At 40.1% G+C, this 22,536-nt stretch overlaps 1 protein-coding gene across 4 annotated transcripts in view; it reads right to left on the reverse strand.

The window, feature by feature from the left end:
* Nucleotides 1–22,536, reverse strand: part of DPYSL3 (dihydropyrimidinase like 3) — a 154,112-nt gene that overhangs the window by 38,797 nt on the left and 92,779 nt on the right. For all 4 annotated transcript variants that reach the window (XM_001378626.4, XM_007473847.3, XM_056811450.1 and 1 more), the window contains 2 exons: nucleotides 10,136–10,224; nucleotides 125–309 (listed from right to left, as the gene is read on the reverse strand). In XM_001378626.4, coding sequence (XP_001378663.1) covers nucleotides 125–309; nucleotides 10,136–10,224 — 274 coding nt within the window. The remainder of the gene's footprint in view (nucleotides 1–124; nucleotides 310–10,135; nucleotides 10,225–22,536) is intronic.

Raw genomic sequence — 22,536 nt, forward strand, 5'->3', positions numbered from 1 at the left:
AACTGAAGATGATGGATACATATGACTTGGCCCAGGAAACAGCTCTGATCAGCAAGTGGACTGATTAATCTACCGCTTACTTTTGAGGGTAAAAGAGTGAGCAAATACAGTTGACTCAACTTACTGATCATGGTGGTCCCACCAGCCAAGGCAGCTTTAGTCCCTTGGAAGAAGTCATCTACTGTGGTCATTCCCTTGTACGGCATCTGGAAATGAGTATGAACATCTATGCCTCCAGGGATTACCATCTTCCCATGAGCTTCAATGGTCTTCACTCCTCCAGGTACAATCAGATTGTCCCCAATTTGCCTGAAGAGACAGTAACAAAGTCATCAGTTAAGAAGATAGCCCAAAAAACTTGACATAACAGCACAAAAGATTTTGACAACTTCTCTCCCCAATGGCTAGAGAACATTCCCTCCTCACCTCTACCTCTTGGAACCTTGAATTTCCTTCAAGGCTTAATTCAAGAGACACCTTTGATGTAAGACTATTCCTGATTCCAACAGGAACTAAAAATTATCCCTAAAAATGATCTCATTTATTTTCCATTTGGCTTATATATACTTATATGTTTGCATGTTGTCCCCCTCCCCCACAAAGGAATATAAACTTGAGGGCTGGGATTTTTCATTTTTGTTTTTATATCCCCTGTACCTAGCATAGGAACACAAAGATCTGAAAAGATCCTGGAGTCCATATAATTCAACCTCATTTTAGAGATGATGAAACTGAGACCCACTGAGACTAAGATACTTACACAAGGTCCCAAAGGCAAACAATTGTCAAAAGCAGTTTTTTAAATCCAAAATCTTGACTCTAGAGTTTAATAAATGCTAGCTGATATAATTATCATTGTTATTATATTATAATTATTTGTCATAGATTCCCTTCCAAGTGCTTCAAAGACTAACTTGGCAATATATCATCAAATACAAAATATTAAATATACTAAACTGGGTGTTTAGAAAAAGATGTACCCTTGAAAAGTAACTTACAATCTATGAACAAGCCAAAGGTCACAAACATATGAAGATATCAAGGGCCAACCCAAGTGTCATAATGTTACCCATGAAATGTTTTGGGTATTTTACATCTTTATGTTCAGTTCTAAGTTCTCTTTTTTCCTCTACCTCCTTCTCTATCCCCTGAGTAAGCAAGAAATAGGATCCCCATTACATATATGAAGTCATGCAAACTTATTTCCCCATCAACCCTCAAAAAAAGCAAAGACAACAAAGAAAGGGGGGAAAGTGTGCTTCAATCAGCAATCTGAGACCATCAGTTCTCTCTCTGGAAGTAGACAGCTCCTTGGAGCTATGGTGGATCATTGTATTCTCAATCTTTCCCAGGGGATCATGCTTACAATATTGCTGCTACTGTGACTCTTGATCTAGTTCTTCACACTTCACTTTGCATCAGTTCACTGAAGGTATTTCTGAAAACATTCCCTTCACAATTTCTTATGGCATAGTAGTACACTCCATCAATATCATATACCACAATTTGTTCAGTCATTCCCCAACCAATAGGCATCCCCTCAGTTTTCAATTCTCTGCCACCACAAAAGAAGCTGCTATAAATATTTTTGTCCATATGGATTCTTTTCTTTTTTTCTCCTTGGTACCTATGTTACATTAAAAGGCTTAAAGGATGACTTCATTGAGGAGCATAGTGTAGTGGATGCAGCAACAGACTTGGAAGTTAAGAAGACCCAGGTTCAAATCTCAGGTGGGGGGATGAAGGGGTGGAATGCCAAGACCTTAGAGATCCTTTCAGCTCCAGATGTGTGAGCCTGTGTGATCTGAGACTCCAGCACGCAGCAGACTGTCTACAGAAGATTTATGGGTCTGCACATGGGAAAGCATCATAGTGTGAGGCTACAGAGGGGCTATGATTGGCATTGGTGTGGGAGATGGCCTAATCAATGAGCTCACTATTTCAACAAAGCATAATAGAAGACAGATCTTATCTCATTTAAACTTTATGTCTCCCTTCCATGCTATAGAGCAGAGTTTGGCACATCACCACAAATATTCAATAAATATATGCTAACCAAAAAAATGTCTTCTTGTTTCTAAACAGAAGGGAACCAGATACATATTTTTAGTTATTTCTTGGGTAATTTTTTTTTAATTTTTGCTGTATTTGCTATTTTTATTTTATTTTCTTTGGAGCCTTAAAACTATGGAAGATAACAGTGTTTTGGAATCCTAAAGAGAACAAATGAAAATTTTAAAGTCTGAAGAAATAACAGATAAAATTAAATTAAAAGGGAATGGGGGGGTCCTCTTTTAAAGAATATTAACTTAGGGACAGGTAGGTAGCTTATTGGATAGAGAGCAAGGTCCGGGGTTCAAATCTGACCTCAGACACTTTCTAGGTGCATAACTCTGGACAAGTCCCTTAACTCCAATTGTCTGGCCCTTTCTGCTCTTCTGCCTTGAAACAGATGCTCACTATCCATTCTAAAACAGAAGACAAGGTTTAAAAATAATATTAAGATTAATTAAATTAATTTAAAGAGTATAGGCCCTTCAATCCTAAAAATTAGTTCATCTGTGCCCTGGCTGAAGGGGAAAAACGGGGAGCTCAGGGCTTTGGTGGGCTGAATCAGCTCTTGCCTCAGTTTTCAGTCCCAGCTCCTCCCCTTCTCTGCCAGCTCATCAGTTGTCCAAACGTAGTGAAGCATGCTCAGGGCAGGAGAGCTGGCAAGAAAGTGAAATTGGGGTTTCTCCCAGCACCACATCTATCAGATCAAACAGCACCCTGGTAGGTCCTAAGTACTAGTGCTTAGCCCTGTACCTGGTATACAGGAAGAGCTTAATGAATGTTTTCTGCCTGACTGAACATGTTTTCCAGATCTAATGCATCGCCTAAGTATCCTCATTCTCCACTGAGGAGAGGCAAAAGAGAAATGAATAGGCCAATAGTATTCATCCCAATATAGAGAAGTGAAGACAGAGAATTCAAGGGGACTTCCCTTAGGTCAGTCACAGTACCAGCATGCGAGGAACACACAGGCTATCTCCCAAACCAACAGCCACTTTCCTGAACCCAGCCAGAGGGCACCATAAAACGACAAGAGCATTTATGATGGATGGAATCCAGTATCCCACTGAACTCCAGAGATTGTATCATCGACACCTCTACATTTTCAGTCCCCACAAGAGAACCTGGTACCACACAAGGGCTTAACAAATGACTGGTGAACACAATAGCCCACCCCAGATCCGAAGGGCTCCCAATGAAACCCATTGTCCATTTAAGAAAGGTGATGGACTCAAAGGGCTGAATGAGAGACATTTGGCCAATTCAGGAATTTAATGAATTTGATTTGCTTGACTATATATATTTGTGACAATGGTTTTCTTTTTTCTTTTTTCTTTTCTCAAAGGCAGGGAGGGGGCAGAGGGAAAAGGGAGAGAAAGTAGATTTTCATTAATTGAGAAAATAAAATTTAATTTTAGAAAATGCTTGATGAATTGCATCCATCATGCACACGTGATTTTATAAATATTACCTGCCTGTAATGCACTTGTAAATCTGTGTCTCTAATGTTCATTCTACTCCTAGGTAATGCTTCACTTCCTAAGGCTGGCATGAGCACTAACCCTTAAAATGGTAGCTTAGAAAATCCTCTACCCTCTAGAAAAGTGGCTCTCAAAGTGTGGTCTGGAGGTCCCTAAAAACTGAGAACAAATGTACTTTCATAGTAATACTAAGATATTTTAATTTTTAATATGGCAGATATCAAGAGCCATAAAACATAAAACAAAAGCTCTTTTGGGTGGGGTGATTTTAATAATTTTTACAAGTATAAGGTATATATATGTATATGTATATATACAATGTATTTTGAGAACTATTTCAATTATACTGAACCTAATTTTCAATGTATAGCTATGTAATTATATATTAAATATCTAATAAATACATATCTATGAGATATAATATAAAGCCATGATGGCAAACCTCTGGCATGCAGAGACCTCTCTGTGGGCATGGGCATGCAGTCTGAGGATTGGGTGGGATATGGCACGGGGTCCCCAAAAGGTTCGCCATCACTGCTATAAAGTATACATGGAAAGCCAATTATATTGAAATAGCTATCAAAACTGCATTTTGATAACTATTTCAATATAACCTTAATAATTCATAATTCAATAACACACATATATCTTGAATATTATTTCAATATAAATGATTGCCTTTGTAATATATAGCATACATATGCATTTAGAAAACTATTTCAATATCTTAATAATTCATAAGTAGTTAAATAAAACACACACATATATATTTAATAATTATTTCAACATAACTGGCTTTCTCTATAATCCCATGTATTTTATGTGTTCAAAACATTATTTTGAGAAGGATTCCAAAGGCTTCATCAAAATCCAGAGGGTTTCATGTCACAAAAAAAGGTTAAGAACTTCTGCCCTGGAGAAAAGCTGCTCAGTGCTAGTTTCTGTTCACAGTCAGGGTCAGACCAGCTACATGGCAGGGAAAGTTTTTCTCTCTTGGGGCAGTGAAATGTTTACTACAGAGTCTGCCAAACTCCAAATTCTAAAATTTAAAAAAACATATATATCCCTGATGGTTCATCTTGCACCACTCAGCTATTCCAGAAACACTATGCAGTTCTAAACAAAGGATGAAAATATAACTCCTTCTCATCTTTACCTCATCTCAACTCAAATATCCAAGAACACCACTAGCTTTTTTCTTCCTTCCTCAATTTGGCCCTCCATTCAGGTTCAGTAGAAACCAACCATTCAGCTAAAAGATCTGAATTCTAAGGACTTCCCAACTTTTTGTCACTTTTGAGAGCTAAGAAAACTGCAAAGATGTGCTCTCCTTCTCCTTCTATATAAATTTTATCCACATCCCTAAAGGCCCAGCCTCCCCCCTCCCCCCAAGTCCTACATTTTCCATGAAATCTTCCTTTCCCATCCTTATCCACCGTGGTCTCTTCTTTGAACTCCTACAATGTTTACTCTGTCTGTACCATTTAGGTAACTTTTATTAAATGCTCAATATTGCTCATCATTTTTTCATCTATGTAACCCCTTCTCTCTCCAGTTATGTCAACTCCATGTCAACAGAGTGGGACTAAGGGCCAGTACAGAGCCTTGCACACAAATACTACATATTCATTGGCCAATTAAGGACCATTAATGCTACTGATCTGAAGAACTGAGCTCTGTGCTGCTCTTAGAATTTAGGAATATCTCTCTCTCTTACTCGTTTAAAAACCCTTCGAAAACACATGTATAATCTAGACTGAATTGCTTATTAGCTCTGAAAGGGGGGAGGGAAGAAGGGAGACAACATGAATCATATAACTCTGTAAAACTTATGTGGAAATTTGTTATTAAAATAAAGTATTTTCTAAAAAGCCTTTACCTTTGATCTTAGAATCAATACTAAATATTCTATTGGTTCCAAGGCAGAAGAGTGGTAAGGGCTAGGCAACAGAGGTTAGTGATTTGCCCAGGGTCACACAGCTGGGAAGTGTCTGAGGTCACATTTGAAAGCAGGACCTCCTATCTCTAGGCCTGGTCTCAGTCCTAGATTTCTAGGCCTAGGTCTCAGTCCACTGAGTCACCTAGCTGCCCCCAGGAGTGAATTTCTGAAATGAAAAAAAAAAAGATTCAACTACTTCTACGTTGGGGCATTTAGGTGACACAGTAGAAAGAGTACTGAGCCTGGGGTCCCAGAGATTCACCTTTCTGAGTTCAATTCCAGCCTCAGATACTTAACTGTGACTGTAGGCAAGTCACTTAATCTTGCTTGCCTCAGTCTTGTTTCCTCATCTTTAATATGAGCTGGAAAAGGAAATGGTAACCCATTCCAGTATCTCTTCCAAGAAAACCCAAAATAGGGTCATAAAGAAATCAGGCACAACTGGAACACTTCCAGCTTACTTCCAAAAGGAATTACCCTAGTGGTAGTGGTTGCTCTTTTTTTTTTTAAACTAGCATTCCTATAATAAAAGCATTGCTTTTAACATCATTTGGCTAGTGTGGGTCTTCTGTGAAAGCATCCCAAATCCCAACAGCAGCTGTATTAGACTAGGATGCCTTGAAAGCAATTTTGTTCTTAAGTCTCTCAATAGCCTTGGGTTCGTCCTGGACCACAAGAATCCAGATCACAAGAAATGTTCAACAATTTTCCTCTGTAACCTATTTCAATATTTGAACCACTCGTGTCTTCTCTACAGCTAACCTAAACTCTCCCACATAGCAGTCTCAATCCATCACATCTAACTCTGGCTTTGACAGAGGAGAAAAACAGCCCATCTTTGCCCATCTGGGATCCAAGGGTCTTCCACATGCTTTCCTTCTTCACTGATAAAATGAGATCAACATAAATATTATCTTCTGAAGACAATGTCACACAGCCCCATTGTTCTGTGGGAAGGATTAAACAAAACTGTCTCAAGTTCCCAGGCATGTGCAAAATCTTTTATAGAAGCCAAACTGCGAAGGCCCCGGCTTCCATCCTCCCATCAGCATTCTTTGTTTCCTGAGGATATCTTGCAGGAGAGGCTTGGGAGAGTTCTTTAGCTGAAGAGATGGGAATTTCTTGGCCTAGTCTTTAAACTAAGCCCATAATCACAGCATGTTCTGTGCCTATATTAAAAGGCTGGGCCCCATAAAAAAAATAAACATTTTCAAAATAGTTTCAAGGCAGCCTTTTTAAGACTGATTTTTATAAACAGGGACAGTGTGGTAGAGTGGGAAATGTGTTAGAAGACACTCATGTGACCTCTCTGGGACTCAGTGACCTTTTCTGTAAAATGAAAGAGTTGGGTTAGATCGTCTCTATGATACCTTCAAGCTTAAAACTGGTCCTGCAGATCTTCCTCTCTATTTCTCATAAATATGACTTTCCCTTTACCTCAACTCACTGTAACTAGACTCTCTCTGACACTTGATCCAGTAGAAAACCGAGGAAACTAAAACCAAGGAGGCAAGAGAGAGGCAGCAGTACGAGAGCCTCGGACACGGGGTGCTGACTTAGTAGATGATGGCCCAGCAGATTGTCTGATATGTGTCCTTTCTACAGAGCAGGCAAGTCTCATTTTATTCCTGGTGGCCTGCACATCAACAATCACTTCAGACTTCACAAAGTGGTTGGGTTGTATTTAGAGAATATACATACATATACATATATACATAATATATGTAAATATATTTATCATATGTAATATAGATTCATACATACTCAGTGTATTACAGTAAACATTTTTATATTATTATATATCCTGTGTGTGTTGTGTGTATGTGTGTACATGTATACACACACATAGATTATTGTATACATTTGGGGCAGTTAGGTGGTTCAGTGGATAGAGTGCTGGACCTGGAGTCAGTAAGACTATTGCGAAGAATACTTCGCAAGTTCAAATGCGGCCTCAGATACTGACTAGCTGTGTGGCCCTGGGCAAATCATTTAACCCTGTTTGCTTTGGTTCTGTCATCTATAAAATGAGCAAACCACTCCAATATTTTCACCAAGTAAACCCCAACTGGGGTCACAAAGAGACTGAAAAATGACTGAACAACAACAAAATAACAATTTGGAAAGTGGACTGCTATAATAAAAAAGCCCAGCATGAATCACTCCATTCAAGTGAATAATTATTTCCTAATGTTCTTGCTAGGGACAACATTCCCTTCCACCTATCAGTCATAATACTACCAATCTGTCATGGTCCAACTCAAATCCTCCCTCCTCTCCCATATATTCCACAGGGATCTCTCCTTTCTCTGAAAGCCTAAGAGTATAGTAAGAACAGCAAGGACAAGGAACTTGGAATTGGGAGGTCCTACGTTCAAATCATGTCTTCAGACGTGTAACAGCTGAGTGATCCTGAGAGCAAGACACTTAGTGGCTCTGGGTCTTAGGTTCCTAATCTAAAAAAGGAAGAGGCTGGCTTTTTCAAGCTCTAAATAGTATGATTCTATGGAATTTGATAAGTCTCACTATCCTTACCATTCATTTAGTGATTGGGCTGTGTGTGAGTGTGTGTGTGTGTGTGAGTGTGTGAGTGTGTGTGTGTTTGTATGTGTGTTCCTTCCTGTTAGACTGTTCAGCTCCAGAAGGGCAAGTCTATATATTCCCATTCCTGTTTCATTATGAGCTCAATTCAGAGTCCACTTATACTAAGTCTCAGGTATACATAGCAGAGCTCACCCAACTCACCCAACCCTAATCTGGAAAATAGACTTCTTCATCCACTTGATTTTTTCTATTTAAATGACCAGGTCAAACTTTTTTAAATGGTTATGAATCTTATCTAGGAATGCTCTAGGCTTGATACAACTAGTATAACATCATCCATTAGTAGAACCCTTCACCATTCATAAGGAATCACTTTTTTACTTGGATTTTCTAGCATGGCAGTGACTGAACTATGGCCGGCAGGTCAGCTCCAACCACCTGTTTTTATAAGGTCCAAGTGTGCTAAAAATAATTTTTATATTAAAAAAAGTTTATTGTATCTAAAAATCCTTCAGCTCAAGAGCTGTAAAAGGGTCATTTGGCCTTCAGACCATAGTTTGCTGATCTGATCCTGCCTACTATGCCAGCGGCAAACAAACCAATGAGAAGACCACTATACTGATTAAGGAGAGAGGGGGGCTAAAGGGAGAGTGAGAAATAAAGAATAATCGGAGATTATGAATGTGAGATAGTGGAATAATAATGATGCCGCCTTTGAAAGAAATGGGGAAGTTCAGTAAAGGGAGGGTTTGGTAGAAAACATGTTGAGTTTGAGGGATCTCAGGGATATCTGGTTTAGTTTAAAATAACCAATAGGCGATGTAGATTTGGAGCTCAAGAGACATGCTAAATCTAGATATATAAATTTGTTAGCTATCTGCACAGAAATAATTAAACCCATGAGAGCTGATGAAATCAGTTTCTAAAAAAGCAAGCACCCAGGGCAAACTTTGGAATGTACCCATTCCAGGGGTACGATGTGAGGGAACAAAGGAGACTTGAGAAGGAGTGTTCAGACAGGAAGGAGAACCTGGAAAAAACAAGGTTCCAAAAACTCACAGAGAAGAGAGTGGGCAATAGTGTCAAATGCAGCAAAGAGGTCACAAAAGAGGAGTACCATAGAACCTTATCTTGTAAAGGGAAAAAAAAAAAGATTGTGCACTCTAAAACTCAGTGTTTGAGGTGTGACATGGCTAGGAAATCTAAATCCAGTTTAATTCCATTCAACAGACATTTATTAAGTAACCACTGGGTGTAATATACTATACAAAGCTGGAGGAAATATGAAAATAATATAGCTATTTCCACCCAAATGGCATTTAAACTAGCATTAAGATAAAATATATAAGTAATTGTAGTGAAAAAAGTATTATATAATTCTAGATAAAAATTAGGCTAAAAAAGGTAAAATAGATAGGACTTAACAACTGATTATATTTAGGGGGAAAGAAAGAAGGAAGTGTCAAGAATGACTCTAAACTACAAATCTGGGTTTGATAGAAGGACTGTGCTACCACCAATGGAAACAGCGGAGTTGAAAAGGGAGAGGAGGAGGAGGTTAGATGGGATAGATTCTGTTTTGGATATGAGGAACTTAAGATGTTTTAATATTATTTCAATATCCAGGAGGCTGATGGAAATGTGGGACTAGAATTGAGGATAAAATTTCAGGATTCAGGATTAAAGATGGATACACACAAAGACAAAAAAAACAGATATCCTCGAGATCCTTCAAACTCAACATGTTTTCTACCAAACACTCCCTTTACTGAACTTCCCCATTTCTTTCAAAGGCAGCGTCATTATAATTCCACTATCTCACATTCATAATTTCAGATTGTTGTTCACTCATGCAATCAAAAGCATTTATATGAAGCACCTTCTATATATCTGGCACTGGCCTAGGTGCTGGAGTAACAAAGACAAAAATGATACATTAAAGGGTTTTGAAGGATGCGAATCTCTAGAAGAGTATGCTTCCTTCTACTTTGCAAATATAATCCCCTCCATTCTTTGGCTACACTGCCCCATCCACACATCCACAACTATAATATAAAATGCTAAGAGTCAGCAAGCAAGGTGAGCTCTTATTCAGGAAGGCAAAGAACAGCGTACATACTTTATTAAGCCATCTTCCATGTAGATGTCTGCATAAAAGGACTGGTCATCATTGACAATTCTGCCCCCTTTAATAAGAAGACGGTCACTCTGGAAAAGAAGAACAAGAAGAGTCATTTTAGCATTACAGTGTGAAAAGGCTGTCACCCACTATTCCCAAACTTCCTGCTGGTGGCTGCTGAAGCACCCATTATCATGTTCTGAAAAGGGAAAAAATAGGTTTATTAAACAGAAAATGTACTCTAGAATTCAGTGTTTGAGGTATGGCATGGCAAAGGAAATTTAATCCAGTCAAATGCAATTTGATAACCATTTATTAAATACCTACAATGGGCAATGCATTGCCCTAGAAGCCAGAGGAAATATAAAGTTTAGATAAAACAGTCTCACCACTCTCATGATTTTCCAGACTATTTGCAGGTAAGACAAATTAGCATATAACTATAATACAAACTAATGCTTAAAAATATGCTCTGCTTCCATCTTTATACAAGGACCAAATCCTAGCTATTTTACCATCTAACAGACAAAAAATGTTTTTTAGTATACTAGAAAGTTGTCCTAAGTATTTTTTTTTCATAATTATTCACTGACATCTGGGATTAGGTATTGGCAATAGCAAAAACAATCTTATCTTAAAAGGGGAGAACACTAGTTTGAAAGGGGATTATTTAAAAGACAGTTTTTTGTTATTTCTGTCACGATTCCATTTGGGGTTTTCTTGGAAAAAATACTACAGTGTTTGCCATTTTTCCTTCTCCAGCTCATTTTACAGATGAGAAAACTGGAGCAAATGGGGTTAAGTGACTTGCCTAGGGTCACAAAGCTAATAAGTTTCTGAGGCCACATTTGAATTTAGGTTTCCTGACTCCCAGGCCCAAAACTCTATTCACTGCACCACCTATCAGGTAACTGAGCCCTCTATTTCCAAACTGGCCTGACTCTTAAAAGATGAAAGGATCCAAAAATGCAATGGTGACCATCAGATCTGCCCTGAATGTTATATGATTTTTCACTCCAAACCACAGGAGACTGAGAAACTAGCAAAGTAGTTTTACTTGATCTTGACATATGCCCTGAATAGACTGAATCTGAAGAATGTAATATCAACTCAGGCAAAAAATTCTAGCTTTCCACCAAGCCAGGGTTTGGAACAACCACAGAAACTCAGAGCTGGAAGTGGGAAGGGGCGGACCTCGGCTATCTAGACCAAATCTATATAAGAATCCCCTATTCAAAACCAGTGGAATTGCTTGTCAACTCCAGAAGGGGAGGGAGAAAACATGAGTCATGAAACCATGGGAAAAAAATTTTAAATAAAAAATAAAAATAAACTAAAACAAAAAGAATCCCCCTATACCACTCACCCAACAAGCAGTGATCCAGCCTTTGCCTCAGTGAGAAGGAAATTTCTAATGGAGCAACAATATGGCATCTCTGTTGGAGCAGCCCTAGGTAGAGCTTGTTGGATTGAGGATTGTCTTTGGAGTCCAGCTTCAGACACTTAGCTGGGTGACTCTGGGTAAGTTATTTAACCTCTGCCAATTTCCTCACCTTTAAAATGGGGATAATAATAGCCCTGATATTCCAGAGTTATTTTGAGAATCAAATATGGTGAGGATCGCTTAGCGCAGTGTCTGGCACATAGTAAATACAATAATAGAAACATCAGCTATCATTTCTTGTCTTTTTAAACCCTTACCTTCCATTTTAGAATCAATACTACATATTGATTCCAAGACAGAAGAGCAGTAAGGCCTAGGCAATGTAGGGTCACACAGCTAGGAAGTATCTGGGGTCAATTTTGAACCTAGGGCCTCCTGTCTCAGGCCTGGCTCTCTATCCACTGAGCCCCCACCCCACATGCCCCCTGAACTATCATTTCTAATGGAGAGAGAGAGAATTGCAGCTCTAATGGAGAAACAATGGAGTAGAATGGAAAGAGCCCTGGATTTGGAGGAAGAGCACCTTAGTTGAAATAATGCTATGACATTTTCCTTTTTTCTTCTTTAAAAAAACAAAACAAAAAACCCTTACCTTCCATCTTAGAATCAATACTGTGTATTGGGTTCTAAGAAAGAAAAATGGTAAGGGCCAAGCAATTGGAGGTAAGTGACTTACTTGCCTAGGATCACATAGCTAGGAAGTGTCTGAGGCCAAATTTGAACCCAGGACCTCAATCCACTGAGCCACCCAGCTGCCCCCTACTCTGACATTTTCTAGCTGTGTTCATAGGCAAGCTCCAATTTCACCATGTCTTAGTTTCCCCATTTTTAAAGGGAAGACCTTAGATTCAATGGCCTCTGAGGTCTCTTCTAAAACCTATAATTCTTCTAAATGGTGCCCCCTCCCCCATTAGGCTGTAGGATCTTACCTAGTCTTTCCCTGAACCTTTTTAAATCTCTCTCAGAACTGAGAATACCTGTCAAACTTCTGCCCAGACGCCTCTCTACTTAGTCTATCTAAGATAGTCATCTGCCAAACAAAAATCCCAGCATCTGCAAACCCTCCATTTCAGCTCCTCCTCATTACTGAGAATCAGATCCAGAAGAGACACTGATTCCTCCAGCTCTCACAGGATGAATTATCACTGAGGCAAGTGCAGATGTCCTATTATTGTGGTTTTGGTGGTGCTGCCCTGATCACTAGTCCCCAGGCAGGGCATCCCCAAATGTCTCATCCCGCATTCTCATACATTGCTGCACACACTCTACTGGCTTTCTTGTGTTCCTCCCTTGACACTTCCCTTCCCCCTCCATGACTTTCCACAAGGCATTCCCCAGGACTAAGATGCTGCCTTCCCTGAGGGACCTCACAGTCCCTTCAAGACACACCTCAAGGACCACCTTCTACAGGATGCTTTTTCCAATTCTCCCAACTGAGAACTCCCCCCACCCCCCATCCCTTGCAGCTAATTATTGCATCTATTTCAACTCTTTCTGTCCAAGTGGTCCATAGAATACTGGGATAGCGACACCAACTACTACAACTGCCTCTATAAAACCTTCAACCAAATGCATCCTGTCACACATTCCTCAATTACTTATAGTCTATTTCCCTCATAATAAAAGACCACTCCATCTCCATTACCTATCACATTCTTTTTGTCCTTCTCCCTCCTGAGTCTCTAGGAATGAGAGCTCTCTCTCAAATCTCTCAGAGGACAGATGAGGGAGGCTCTGACCTCAGCCCTGGACAGTAAGTCTGACCTGTGTCTCTTTTCTCCATTCTAGTGATTACGGCTCACAACTCTTCCAGCAGGACTCAGGAACTATCTCTTCCAAAAAGGACCCTTTCCACATAGCAAAGCGCCCCCCACCACCACTCCACTATCCCACTGCATTCTAGCTTCTATTTATTTGTGTTCACAGACCTTAAATCTCTTATAAAAGACTCTCATTTTCCCACTTTTGTATCCACAGCATATAGACACTCAATAAATGATTTATGAAGAGTTTTCCCTCTTATTTTTCTCCTTTGTCTCCTTTCCTTTCCCTGTCTCCTTGGCTCAGAATTTCTACATCTGACATCTGGCATAAAGAAATGGATGAGTCTAACCGTTTATTATTTGAATGTGTGCAGTCTGGTATTTTGAAGGTTAGTTTTAGAAATTATATTGTCCATTTATAAAAAAATGATTTCTGATAAGAGTGTGCAGAGTTAGAAATAAGCCCCTATGCTTGTTATTCTTGACTTCCTAAATTCCCCTATCTTTTGAGGAATTTTGCATGTTGTGTGTAAATGTTTTTAATTTCTTGCTCAACAGGTCACTAGCAAACTGGTTTGATACGACTAGAAATAAGAAAATGCAGGGGGGCATCTTGGTAACAAAAATTCATGGCCTTAGGCCAAGCATAATAATAACTTCTGCGATATGAGTTCCCAGTCCACTTGAAAAGGGCTCTTAAAGCATACTCACATCAAAGTCTTTTATTCTAACACCACTGTAATTTCTGAATATGCCCCCTCCATCTAGTTGGAGTCCTCTTTCACATCAGTGTATTTATGGGTTTATTTGGGTGTTTTGGTTATGTATGAATTTGCTCTGACAATGGCCAATACAGATGTATGTTTTATATGACAATAAAAATTAAATTTTTTTTAATATACCTCCCACCTCCCCACTTATTCTAATAACCAAGAAATGCAGGAAAGTAAAACTAAGCATCACATAAACCACATGTGATACCACATTTTCTGCCACCTCTTGAAGAAAGGAATCATAAGTTCATAAATTTCAGGGATGGAAGGGGACTTATAGATCATTTATCTAATACCTTAATTTTACAAAACGAGGAAACTGAGGTCTAAAATAGCTAAGTAACTTGTTCAAGGACACACAGATAACAAAAGCAGAACTGGGATTCAAACTCAGGTCCTTTCTCTTATTCCAAATAAGTCATCTTTCCAATGTACCATACGTGTTATCTCATCACTTCTTTTCTGAGTCAAAACTAGTTATTAGAATTACACAATACCTGACAAAGCATTCATTCATGGTATTGTAGTCATTATGTATAATTTTTTTCCCTAATCTTGTTTATATCACTCTGCATCCATTTAACAAGCCTTCTTTTATATCTTTGAATTCCTCACATGTCATTTCTTCTGGAGGTAGTAATATTCCATTGTGTTCACATGCCACAATGCACACAGTCATTTTCTTTTTCAATATATATTTTTATTTTATTTTTGTTGTCTTTCCCAATTATATATTTTTAAAATTTAACATTTATTGAAATTTATTTTTGAAATTTATTATTGAAATTTAGTTTCAAATTTTCTCTCTCCCTTCCATCCTTCCCACCTCCTTGAGAGAGGCAAATAATTTGATATTGATTACATAGGGGATGTCACACAAAATATATTTCCATATTAGCCAATTTCCATATTAGCCAAAAATTAGCATTTTTCATCCTGGCTCCCCTGGATCATTGTCTTGATTAGTAGCCAAGTCTTTCACAGCCAATCAGTCTTACAAATATTGCTATTATTATTTACAATCTTCTCCTGGTTCTGTGCATTTCCTAATCCATGAATGCCCACTCTGTAACTAGGCTTTGCTGCCACAAAAGATACTCCTTTAAATATTTAGTGAAATGTGGGACCTTTTTTCCTCCCAGTCTTTGACCTCTTTGTGTCAGTCACATGGCCGTTGGCTGCCTTAAATCTGGGGAGGAAAATTCGGTGTACAAGGATGGGTGGGATAAAATGGGGCTGCACCACCCAGGGATCCACCCTTGTTTTCATTATTGCAGACAAAAGTTACAAGCAGAGTCAAATGAGGAAAAATATGTTCCTGAGAGAGGGTGGCAAAGGTGGTTTTGACTGGATCAGACTTGAGGAAACAGAAAATCTAGGTCAAAGAATTATCTAACAGGTCAAGATGATCGAATTTTAAAGGAAAAGGTCTCCGTCTATCTCATCACTTCTTTTCTGTGGGTCATAACTAGTTATTAGAATTATACAATACCTGACAAAGCATTCATTCATGGTATTGTAGTCATTATGTATAATTTTTTCCCAGTCTTGTTTATATCTCTCTACATCCATTTATAAAAGCCTTCCCTTAACTCTTTGAATTCCTCACATGTCATTTCACGTGACAGGAATGTGCCCAGAGCCCCATCCTCTCAGGTCACATGACATAGTCCTTTGTCCATTCTTAGAACATGTCCTCAGTCTGACCACTATTGATGACAGGAAACAAGATTTTGGTCTTCGAGCAAAGAACTTACAGGATCAGAGATGTCTAGTGGGAAAGGCCATCTAGGGTAACTCCTTTGTTCTACAGATGGGGAAATGAAAACTCAAATAGATTAAGTGACTTGGCCAAGTTCAGCCAAGTTGTGAATGGCAAAGCCAGAATTTGAACCTAGAAGATGTCCCTCTGACTGACTTGTTTCTATTGCCTTGGTTGTTGGGTGAACATCGGAAATATAAAAGTAACTTGAGATTTGTGCTGGACATGGAAGGTTCAGACCTGTCCTCAGACACTTGATAACTGCGTAATCCTCATCAAGTCACTAAACTTCTGTCTGCCTCAGTTTCCTCAGCTATAAAATGGGATATAACAATAGCACCAAATCCCCAGGACATATTATGAGGCTGAGGTCATATTTGTAAAGCCTTCTATAAATCTTAAAGTGCTATTATTCTCACCACCACCATCATCATCATCATCACTGCATTGATGACTGACACAAAAGGATTGAAGAATAAGTAGCCTTTTTAAAAAGCAGAAATCATTTCTTTCCATTGCCTTTATCTCTTTTAGGTTCCCTCTAAAAGACCAAAGTGTTTTTATTGTGCTTGAGTTGCTTCAGTAACATTGGGTTCTGCACAACCCCATTTGGGGTTTTCTTGGCAAAGATACTGGAGTGATTTGCCATTTCCTTCTCCAGTTCATTTTACAGATGAGAAGACTGAGGCTAACAGGGGTTAAGGGGCTAAGTGACCTGCTCAGGATCACACAGCTAGTGTCTAAGACAAGATCTGAACTCAGGTGTTCCTGTCTCCAGACCTGGAACACTCTACCCATTGTGCCACCTAGCTATCTGAATTGCCCCAAGTTCTAGCTGTCTATTAGAAGACTGAACCCAACAAGTTTATGGAAAAAGATGACACATTTTTGACCTTTTTATCTCCAGGTGCTTAGCACAGTCCCTGGAACATAGTAGATGCCTAATAAATGCTTACTGACTTTCTTATACCTATGTCCACATGGACAATGTGCTAGATTTGGAGAAAGAGGCCCTGGATTCAAATCCTAACTCAGCCACTTATAATGGGCAAGTCCATTAGCTTCGGTGGCGTTACCCAAAGTCCTTTTTAGCTCTAAATTTATGTGGCTCTATAGGTTAAAAATAATAATAATAATAATAATAAAATCTCCTGCCTCAAGTCCTGGTGATGACAACTAGACCCTCACAGCTTTTTCCCAGCTGCCTTGAACTTTGTCCCACCCCACCAAAAAGGGCAAGTGTTAATCCTAGCAAAATTAACACCATTCTTAGTGGTATTTGAAAGCCCTTCAAAGGGTAACTGAAGAACTCTCCCAGTTCCTCTACTCCAGCCAAGTTCAACAAGTCACTGAAAGGGCTGAAATGAATTTACTGGCCTAGTGTGGACCTAGATAAAACAGAGCACATACCCAAGGGGAAAGAAAGGGTAGGGGGAAATTTGGAGCAGTTTTAGTTTGTAGAAGAGGCAAAAGAGAAAAGCCAGGCCCATAGGGAAGAATCCCATTGAACAATAGAAGGAAAAGCCAAGCAAAGGCCAAAGGTTCCTGGATTTGTCAGACCCTCCAAGGCCCATGAGTTCAGATCTGGCATTTAACAGAGGCAGAAGCTGATACATGCCCAGTGAGGCACGAGGAATAGGAAGGAGCAGGGAACTGTCTTCAAGTATCTGAGGGATAGAGAGAAGGATTTGACTTTGTCCCCTGTGGTTTTTGCAAAGTGACTGCCCAGAGCTGTGGCAAGTGGATGGCAGAGCCAAGGCTCCCACAGTAGCCCATCCTGGAGCCCTGGAGTCTCCCATCTAGACCCATGGAGGCCAATTCTCTCTGTGAGTGTTAGAGGAGGGCTCTGACTGGCTCATCAACACTAGGGAGAGTCAAAGTCATGTAGGGAAAATTCTGTGGAGAATAGCTCTTGCTGAACCAGCATGTATACCTGGCATGGCAAGGGCTCACCACTATTTAAAGTGGCACACTGGTTAGAGTGCTGGGTCTGAAGTTGGCATCCTTCTATTTATTTTCTTCTTGAATTTAGATCTGGTTTTGAGACCTTGGACAAATCACTGAACTCTACTTTACTCGGTTTCCTGACCTGTAAAATGAGCTAGAAAAGAAAACAGTAAACTATTCCAATATCATTGTCAAAAAAAAACAAAAAAAAACCCTCAAATGGAGTCTCGGCGTCAGACACGACTGAAAAATTCTGAAAATGGTGAACAAGACAGCTTGGGAGATGGCTCCATGTACAGAGCACCGGGACTGGAAGACCTGGATTCAAATCTGACCTCAGACACTCATTAGCTGTGTGACCCTGGGCAAGTTAGTTAACTTTGTTTGCCTCAGTGTCTTCATCTGAAAATGAGCAGAAGAAGGAAATAACTCCAAATCACTCCAGGGTCTTTGCCAAGAAACCCAAAATGGGATCACAAAAAGTTAGATATGACTGAAAAAAAGACCTAACAACAAAAGCATTCAACTCCCCAAATGGCCAAAAATTGGTATCACACTCTGTGGGACTGGTTGTTCAGACTTCCCTGGGCTGAGAACAATGTGTATGCATAGTACAACTTTCAATCAAAGGGAACCATGCCAAACCAGTTTTAGTGCAGTATCTTCCTGAGGTTTCTAATGGTGGTAGCATGAGAAAGTTTAAGAAGAACTAACAAAATGGTGGGCCTGACATTTTCTGAACCCGCAGGTTGGGGATTCCTAGGAAAGAGCCTAAGATTGGGTATTGGAAAGCCCTAATTCTTTCAATCCTGGGTCTGGTCCTTACTACTTTTATGACCTGGGGCAAGTCAGTGCATTTCTCTGAGGGTCAGTTCTCCATTCTGTAAAATGAGAAGGACTAAGCTATATCAGTAGTTCCTAACTTTTTTCCCCCTGAACTCCTTTTAACAACAACACCGAGGTGAACCACCAAGGTAATTTAATATACTATTCATAACATTCTTTTAGATTTATTCACTAAGTATTTACAGTAACTACAATAATAGCGTTTGCTCCCCTCTGAAAAGCTCCCAAGTTAAAATTTATAAACCTATAATGTTTTGGCCATGCACATGCTTGTTGTCACAGAGGAAAAATATCTGCAACATCATTAGGCAATTATTCACTGGCTAGAAAACCATTAAAACTTTTTTAGTGTGAATTCCTTGGATCATGATCTTGAACCCCCAAGGAATTCACACCACTAAATGGGAACAACTAAAGGGAAATGGCTTTGCAAAGTCTTTTACAAATTATAATCTGACCCTCACAACAACTTGGTTTTTAGGGAGGTTCTATTATTATCCTCCCTTTATAGATGAGGAAACTGAAACAGACTAAGGTCAAATGACTTCTCCAGAGTTACTAGGGGCTAGATTATATTTCTCTAGAATCTATCTACCATCATCTGCATCAAAACTATTAACCAAGAGAAATAAAAGCCTTCTTTGGCCCTTATTCAATCATTAGGCAGTTATTTACTGGTTAAGATGCCATTAAAGAATTTCTAGCAAGAACCCCTCTTGGACCGTGGTCTCAAAGCCCCAGGGGGTTCTTTGCCACTAAATGAGGCAAATTGGTCTCTAAATTCTAGGAAAGTATCTCCCAACTGGTTCCAAAGGAGGCAAAGCATTCTGAGAGAAAGGGAAGCTGGATTCTTTTGCTATTAGTATTGTTTATACCATCTTGCATTTATAGAGTACTCTATCCTTTTATTAAGTGCTTCCATACATATTGCCTCAGTTGTTCCTCATAAGACACCTTGTGCACTAGGCAGGATGAGTCTTAATAGTCCCATTTTAGAGAGAAGCAAAAAATAAACATAAGAAATACAAAAAGTTAAGTGACTTACTCCAGGCCACACAAGGGACTAATGATTGTGCGAGAAATGGAGCCCATCTCTACAGGCTTCAGGTACAATGCTTGTTCCACAGACCACAAGGTTTCCCAATCCTACCTTGTACAACATACAAGTGAGGGTTGTCTTTCTGGCCTTCAGGTACCCCTATCCAGAAGAGGCTCCTGAGCCATTGTTTTGGGGCTTATGGAAAAGGATACACAGTTTCAAGATGCCAAACACCCTTTGAAGGTCCCCCCAGTCTTTTTCTTCAAGACCCCTTAACGGTGAAAGGCACACTTCACCCTCGTGGCCTCAAAGCATGAATGCAGCTTATAAAAGCATCTAATTTACAACCAAGAGTAGCTCAGGCCTTTGAGCTTACTTCACTAGGGTGTTATAAAGATTAAGGAAATCATCTGTAAAATGTTACTCACTCCAGGGGTTAAAAAAACTATATAAATGGGCTGTGTTGTAAGAAGATGCTCTGGAACCCATTAGATTGAGGGGCGGAAGGATGGTGTCTGTAAACAAACTGAAGCCTCTGGGCCAGCAGCCTGAGTTCTGCCTCAGTCTCCCAGTGCGTACAGGAATTTAATTGCCACCTCTGTCTGTTTGAGGGAATGAGGGAATGAGCCCCCTGCAGTAATAAGAGCCTCTTTTGGCTCCCATCTAGTCCACAAAGCCAATATAGACACAGGACTGGAGACACATGTGGTTAATAGCTAGAGAGCAGCCCTGCAGCTCTGAAGAACAAGATAATGCCCCCAGCCCAAGACAAGAAGTGAAATCAGCCAATGGGCTGCCCCCAATCTGAGGGGATGGGCTTTTTGTCGGGGCTTTCAACCAATCACAGAATTCGTGACTCAAGCTCAACCCATTGAAAAGACAAGGTCAAGGTCTGGTACAGATGGTTTCTCTCCACCCCAAATAAATCAATTTACATGGCGATCAAGGCATGACCTTCCATAGGAAGCTATGTGGCCTGTCCCAGGATCCATCGGCAGAGCAGATCTGTTCCTGGATATATCCACACTGGCCCACTGCCCCAGGACAGAAGCATTTCTGGGTCAGAGGAAAAAGCCAGGGTTTGAGAGCTATTACTTCTGAGGTGCATGGGGTACCCTGAAGGAGAATTTAAAATGAGAATCACATGGAGGGTCATGGAAAGGCTGAGCAGGCCCTGGAAACAGCCAATGAAGAACTTAAGAGGAATGGGAATGAAATGTCATCAGAGTTGTATGATGGAAGCAAAGATCCTCTAGTCATGCTGGGGAAAGAGGATGGGGGTGGCAAGTGGGAACCCAAAAAAGTCAGGAGATGCTGAGTACCACCCCATGTACATTAGGCAAATCCTCTGGGTGTAAACCTCTAAGAGGATGGATAATATTTGCATGGCATTTTAAGATTTGCAAAGTGCTTTAAAATGATCTTGGGGCAATTAAATGGCTCAGTGGATGGAGTGTCAGTCCTGGAGATGGGAAGCTCTGGGTTCAAATGTGACCTCAAATATTCCTAGTCCCTACTGCTCTTCTGCCTTGGAACCAATACTTAGTATTGATTCTAAGACAGATGGTAAGGGTTTAAAAAAAATTAAAATAAAATTTTATTATCTCATTTGACCCTCCCAACAATCCTAGGAGGAAGATACCATCTACCTCCTCACTTTAAATGAGGAAACTGAGGCAGACTGAGACTAAGTGATTTGCTCAGGATCACTCAGCTAATAAGGATCTGAGACAAAATTTGAACTCAGGTCTTTCTGATTATAGGTCTGGAGCTCTATCGGCTACACTGTCCAGCTGGGATAAAAGACCCAATAGGACAGACTGGCTGGCTGGGGGGGGAGGGTCAGGGGTTGACAGATTTAAAAGCTGGAAGGGTCCTCAGAGATACATCTCCAAATCCTTCATTTTATAAATGACTAGTCAGTAAGGGACTTGGCTAAGACACAAGTGGCAGAATAAGGATTGTAATTTGCATATTTAGGAGTTACTTTCAAACTGATCAAATCACAGATCCATCGGGGTATCTTATACAGTAGGGTATAATGGAGGAAAAGCCCCTGGACAGGAGTCCAGAGAACTGAGATCTAATCCCTAACTAGCTGGGTGACAGTGTTAAAATGGGGGGGAGTGGGAGGGGGGGAGAAAGCTACTGGACAGGAGTTTGGAGAACTGAGATCTAATCCCTAACTAGCTAGATGACAGTGTTGAAGCCATTTGCCCTCTCTGGGCCTTCATCTGCAAAAGTTCTTTGGGGGATAAGAAAAATGAGGTTCCCAGAGATTAAATTGTTCATGGCCACACAGGGCTGACCCTCAAACCTAGGCCTCTTGATTCTCAGCACAATGGCATTTCCACTTTCTTGTTTCCTTTTCTTGGTTACCAATTATTCTTCCCACTGTAACAGAATCATTCAAGGTCATTTCAAACTGCCAGAAGCCTAGGCCTTCTCCCTCCAGAGGAGATTCCAGTGCCTTCTCCTGTCCACCAGCCCCCAGAAAATTAGCACTGCTGAGAGACAGATCACCTGCAGACTGTATTCCTAGCAGGGGAGCAAATACCATGGAAGAAAATTATTCCTTTCCCTCTTGCTCTTTCCCTAGGGCATGGATCTGTTTAAGACTCATTTACAAACATGCAATTTAGACACAAAAAGAAAGGGAAAGAGATGGGAGCAGGATCTTGGAGAGTAATGTAATTTCTTGGCTCTGAGCCCTCGAGCCCTGGATCCCAGCCAGGGCTAGACAGAGCGACCTATCCCAGCCTCCCCTCACCTGCCACAGATTATCACCTCAGAATAGGCCAACCTCCCCATCACCCCCATCATGTAA

This window comes from Monodelphis domestica, chromosome 1, assembly GCF_027887165.1.
Source record: "Monodelphis domestica isolate mMonDom1 chromosome 1, mMonDom1.pri, whole genome shotgun sequence".
Classification (NCBI taxonomy): Eukaryota; Metazoa; Chordata; class Mammalia; order Didelphimorphia; family Didelphidae; genus Monodelphis; species Monodelphis domestica.